Below are 6,000 nucleotides of genomic sequence, written 5' to 3'. Positions count from 1 at the left end.
GTGCAAAGACAGTGAATTGCAAAACCCAAATCATTATGGAAGATTGATGTTTTCTGCCTGTTTGAAAATGGCAGTGAAATAAAATATTTTAATTAATATGTTGTTTACAGAGATATAAAAGGCAATATTATCCAAAGTCTACAATAAAGAGGTGGACCAAGCTTCCTCAGGCAAATGCTAAAAAAAGAAAAAGAAAGACAGACATGGCTACACAAATATTCATATCAGACAAAATGGATTTTAGAGCCAAAAGCACTAGAAGTTGCCAAGCAAGATATTTCCCATTGATAAAAGCAACAGTCCAAACTTGAGGATAGAACAGTTTTAAGCACATATCAATATGGCCTGGAAATACACAAATCCAAAACACCAGTGAGAAATGTCAGTAAACCTCTCTCAGGAACTGATAAATCAAAAATTGGTAAAACACCGATTATTTGAAAAACAAAAGTTATAGAGTTAGAAAAATGTGTGCCCTCTAAGCAAATGAGAAAATATTCTATATCAATAAATAAAACAGCTAGTTCTTTTAACAGAATAATAAATAGACACTTTAAACTGCTCTGCTGAAGAAAAAAGGGGGGAAAAACAAAAGAAAAAAAGGGAAAAAAGGAAACATAAGTTATACAACAGATCTTCAAAATACGTTCTATCAATAAATTTTTTAGAAGCTACATAAAATACACAATTTTTCAGGAAGATGTAAATTGTGAAAATTGGTTAAAAAAAGCATAATGCCTGAATACACCAATTCCTATTGGGGGAAAGCATATAACCACAATAGTAAAATTGTAGGAGAATTCTAACAAATTTTTATGAATAGATAATCCCAGTTTATATGAGCAATTTGAGCACAGAAAAAAATGGCAGTCTTACTAATTTTTTGAGGCTAGTATAAATCTCAGACTAAAACCGAGCAAGAACATTAAAAAACAGAAAAGTATAAGAAAATCACATATGAATTATAATTCCAAGTAAAATAGCAGCAAATCAAATCCATCAGCCCATTAAAAGAATAAATTATGATCACAATCAAGTGGGATTTAGTTCTGAGATGTAATGGTGGTTCAATATTTGCAAATCAATTTACATGATGCATCACACCAATAAGAGAAAAAAAGCATATGATCATCTCAATAGATGAATTAAAGAGCTGAATAAATGCAAAACAATAAAAAAACCCCCAAAAATATAGGATAATAACTTCTAATTTACAGGTGGGAAGACCTTCTCAAAAATCTACAGTTGAAAATACTGAGAGTAAACCACATAAAACAAAAATTTCAGTAAGTAAAAACACCATAGACAAATTTACAAGATTAGCAAAAGACCAGGAAAAAAGAATGCATTTAACAAGGTCTTAGTAATTAATTGGAAAAGCCAAGTAATTCAATAGGGAAATAAAAATAGGCAGTTCAAAGAAACACAAATGGCTAATACACATAAGAAAAAAAAATCACCACTCTGTCTCATTAGTAATCAGGAAAGTCATAATTAGCTTGAGATATCTCTTACTGCTCATCATAGTGGTAAAACTTTTAAACATAGTGTAATGTCCAAGATTGCTGAGGATGAAGGTCCATAGGTTTTTGCACACAGTGTTGGTGGAATGTCAATTGGTTTAGTCTTTATTAGGGCAACTTGACTGTCTCATTAAAATGTAAAATGCACATATTTTATCATGGAAAACAACCCACTACACAGAGATTTTAGCACTCTGTACATTTTTTTATTTTTTTGTAATGTTGCCGAAGAGATCCAAATCACTAGTAGCAACCTAGGAAACATGTTTCTGGACGGGGTCCATAAACCACGTTCACAAATATGGTTTTCAAGGTTTTACTACATCACGTGGTGACAGTCATTTCAGAGTACTTGAAACTAGTACAGTTGCCCAACTCAAAGACTGCCTTCCAAAGAAAAAGAATAAGGCCTTGGTTAGATTGTCTTACATTTTGTGGTTACTATTTTGAGCCACATAAAATCCTCTTGCCAAAAGAAGGAGTTGCTGTCTTTTAGAAAACCTCATCTACTTTTAGCTAAAAGTCAATTTGAAACGACATTAAAATACTTATAATTTTGGTCATATTTAATTCATTTCTCTCCACATTTTTTAATCCAGCAATTCCATCTCCAAGCATCTCATTTACAGAAATACCCCATGCAAAGAGGTATGGCAAAGAATGTTAATTGTAGCATTGTTTTCAGGAGTGAAAAAACTTGGAAACGACAAATTACTTAGGAAATGGCTAAGTTAACCGTATGTCCATATTAAGGAATACTAAACAGCAAATATATATATATATATATGAAATATATATATATGCTAATATGGAAAATTTTCCAAGGCACATGGCTTAATGAAAAAGGCAAGTTACAGAAAATATGTAGTACACAATCCCACTTTCATGAAAACCAAACACAATAGAATCTTAATGGAAATGTGTGTGTAAAGATACTTATTAGAAAAGACTAGAAATTACACATCAAAGAGCTAACGAAAGTTACCCTTTATCAGGGTAGGGGTGGAGCTTCCACTTTTTATTGGTTTCTTTTTGTTTGTTTTGAAAAGTGTCTTCACAAAGGAAATAGAGTCATGTATGACTTCTAGCAAAAAGGGGAAGTTTTGAAAAATATTGTTTATAGTATTTACTGATTGTGCGTGTATGGAATGCTTATTATTAATGCTTAAAATGTATATACATATTAGATACAATCTGTGACTCTATGTCAACAATAAGTAAATAATTGGGAGAGTGTTTACCTAAATGAGGCAAATTTAAGTTCTGCGTTTGAATTAAGAAAAATAGTTCAGTATTCATTTTAGAGCAGCAGAGTGGTACAGACTAAGAATCCATTTTTAAAAAGACCACACTAAATTAGACTAAATTAGCAAATTTAATAAGTTTCATTATGGAAATTCCCAGAGGCAACCTCTGGCATTTAATGATTAGAAAAGTAACAAGAAAGTATTGCTTTCAGAGTGAATCAATAGAAAAGTGAATTTCCCTAATATAAAATAATCTTTATGTTAAGCAAAAAGGCACAGAGCTAATTGGAGGAGGTATATTGTATAAATGTTTTTCTGAACTGTACAGTATAATACAGTGTGATAATCATCACTAAGCAAATAGAAAATACAGTGAAACTTTCCTCAAGTCTCTTAAAATTCACTTCTGAATCATAGTGGGATGCATTCATAATTTTACAAAATGTAGTAGGATCATTTCCCTTTTTGGTTCTCTGTGACTATATAAGGCTAATATTGTTCTGTATACTTAAAATTTGCTAAGAGATTTGATCTTACACACACACACACACAAAGATGACTATGTGAGGTGATGGATGTGTTCATTAACTTGACTGTGGAAATCATTTCATAATGTATCCATATATCAAATCATCATAGTGTGGTTCTTAAATATATACAACTTTATTTATCAATTCTACCTCAATGAAGCCAGAAAAAAAATGGTAAATGAACAGAAGTACCAGGGTATAGTTCACTAAGTACAGAAAATGGCTTCAATGAATTACCTGAGATGCTAGGTTTTCAGGGCCAGTCCTGTAACTTTTTTTTACCACGGTTTTCCTAACGCTGGTGCTCTAACAGGAAAGGCCCGTTACAGTCACTGTGACCACAAGCTTGAGCAGAAAGGAATGAAAGCATACGTGATATTAAGAAGTATACAGAGTTCACTGAAGTTACGAACATCATTTGTAAACCAACAGCATAGTCTCTCCCTGATGTTTTTCTTCCGTGCAGTTAAGATCCACGGTGATTCCCTCTGTCGCTCACTGGACACGGCTGCCCTGCTAAGGGTTTCGATGGCGAGTGGTACAAGAACAAATACATACTTTGGTAAAACTGTTGTTCTCCACAGAACTCCTTTACTTGGGATTTTTGCGACAAATTATAGCAGCTCAAGTAGAAAAGAAAAAGTTCAAACCAGTCACCAGATCCAAAATTAGCATTTTATTCAGAACGCTGGGGTCAGAGGTGTATCATTTATGTTCTGGTACACAATACAGAGGCAAAGCTGGTCAGAAGTCTCTCCAATTTAAAAGCTTGGTTTTTTTTTTTCATTTTTTTTTTTTAAAAACACACACTTAGTAATGCCTCCAGTGTCAGGCCACCCCTTTCTTTTCTTTCTTTCTTTTCTTTTTTTTTTTTTTTTTGGTACAAATTATGTAAAACATTTGTGCTAAGAACTTTTCTCCCTCCCCAAACAAAAAAGAAAATAAAAAATAAAAAAAATTAAAAAATTAAAAATTGAGTATTCTAACTACAGCTCAACAATTGAATCAAATGTCACTTTGTTTTGTAAATACTTTATCCATAACGAAAGATATAAACATGCAAAAAACCTGAATCCATAGTCCAAATAATACATACACATGTTCTGAAGTTTCTGCACTTCTCCATAGACTATGCCAATAAAACATTATGTACACATACCATTTTTACAGTGAAGTGGAAAAAATACAGTAAATAAAAAAAGTGTACATGGATTAAGACCAAAATGTATCTAACATTCTAGTTTATGAAAAAATTCAATTTTGCTACAAATTGGTGATATGAAAACTCCCTTTATTTGCAACCAGCTGCGTAAGTTTTAAGATTTTAGTGAAAAAAGAAAACTAAAGTCTAAAACTAGAAGTAATGTACATTTTCCAATCTCATGGTCTCATCCCCCAAGATAATAAAATCGCTCCATGAGTTTCTGTTTTTTGTGTGTTTAATTCTGTGTTTTAATAAAAGCAAATGCAATGTAACAAAAGCGTATTGAAGCATATCATGGTTTAACTTACTGCTCCCACCACAAAATATTTTGTCTTTTACTTATCGTTTCAGAAATCAGTACCATTAAAGCCTTAAACATAAAACTAATTCCAATCTGAAAAAGGTACAAAAAGGCACATAAAATCCCAGTGCTTCTGTACTGTAAAATTCAAGTGTAACTGAGCTCAGTGTTTTTTCCAAACAGTATTGGATCACTGATATTCCCTCTGAGCCCAAATTGGTTTGCAGCCTATGCCAAAGCCTCCAGCAAGCACTGTGCTAGTAGACTACAAAGTTAAAGCCTAGCTTCTGAATGCTTTTTGGGAATATCAGTTGAAATTGTTTGTACTTGTCCAAAAACCAAGTTCACCCTGAAGTTCACTCATCACCTCCACCATACATGTCAGCAAGTTTCTTGAAGCGTGGCCCCCAGTCATTCAGGTAGTCATAGTCCTGCTCACCGCCGCTACTTGAGGAATTAAGGGAGCTCAGGGACCCAGCAGTGGACCCACTGCCTTCATAGTCAAAGACTAAGAGGGAGTCATATGGCGGAGCTGTGGGATCATTGTCAGCAGCTTTAAGGCCCTACAATTTGGAAAGACAAAGAAAGAATGGAGAGAGGGTTACAATCGGCAAACGACACGCAGATCCCAGGGGTCCCATGTTTATAAGTTTCCACCCGCAGACCACAACATTTTCAACCACAGAAATTGGGGTTATCACCATGTTTGAACGTTGGACAAAAACGCACTTAGGTCTTTCCTCTGCAGGAAAGAGCCCAAGGAAGTCTAGCTCAGTGAGGCCAAGACATACAGTGGGAGGGGAGTTGATTGTGGAGAATGTGCTTGACAGGTGGCAGAAATGAGTGGCCAACTGCTTGAGGGCTGAGAAGGAAGGATCTCGAAGTCTGGTAATCCATCTATATGATAGTGCACTGAGTGAGTAATTACTGCTGGAATAAGTTACATGAAATAATACAAAGGGCTAGGAAATCATGTTATACACGTGGACGCTAATCCAGAGTCAGAGTCAAAGGATTCTGACAGTGAACAGGTTGAACAGGAATTATACAAGCCAGGCAAACGCAGGGATATATAAGAGTGCCATATGGTCTTTGCCCTTTGTAATCTAGTGTAAAAGGCATTATTATGGTATAGTGTGAAATAAATGATAAATAAATAATAAAACTACAAAGTCTAGGCAAAAATCATCAGAAT

The 6,000-nt window shown here is 34.1% G+C and overlaps 1 protein-coding gene across 1 annotated transcript in view; it reads right to left on the bottom strand.

Moving 5' to 3' along the window:
• Window positions 1-3,961: 3,961 nt before the first annotated feature.
• CDH2 (cadherin 2) overlaps window positions 3,962-6,000 on the bottom strand; it is a 210,119-nt gene continuing 208,080 nt past the window's right edge. Inside the window, exon 16 of the mRNA XM_081801459.1 lies at window positions 3,962-5,368. Within this exon, the coding sequence (XP_081657585.1) occupies window positions 5,162-5,368 (207 nt within the window). The 3' untranslated portion in view covers window positions 3,962-5,161. The remainder of the gene's footprint in view (window positions 5,369-6,000) is intronic.

The sequence above is a fragment of the Leptonychotes weddellii genome, chromosome 13 (genome assembly GCF_054177405.1).
Source record: "Leptonychotes weddellii isolate Sample4059 chromosome 13, ASM5417740v2, whole genome shotgun sequence".
NCBI lineage: Eukaryota > Metazoa > Chordata > Mammalia > Carnivora > Phocidae > Leptonychotes > Leptonychotes weddellii.
This window is presented reverse-complemented; position numbering and strand designations above follow the sequence as displayed.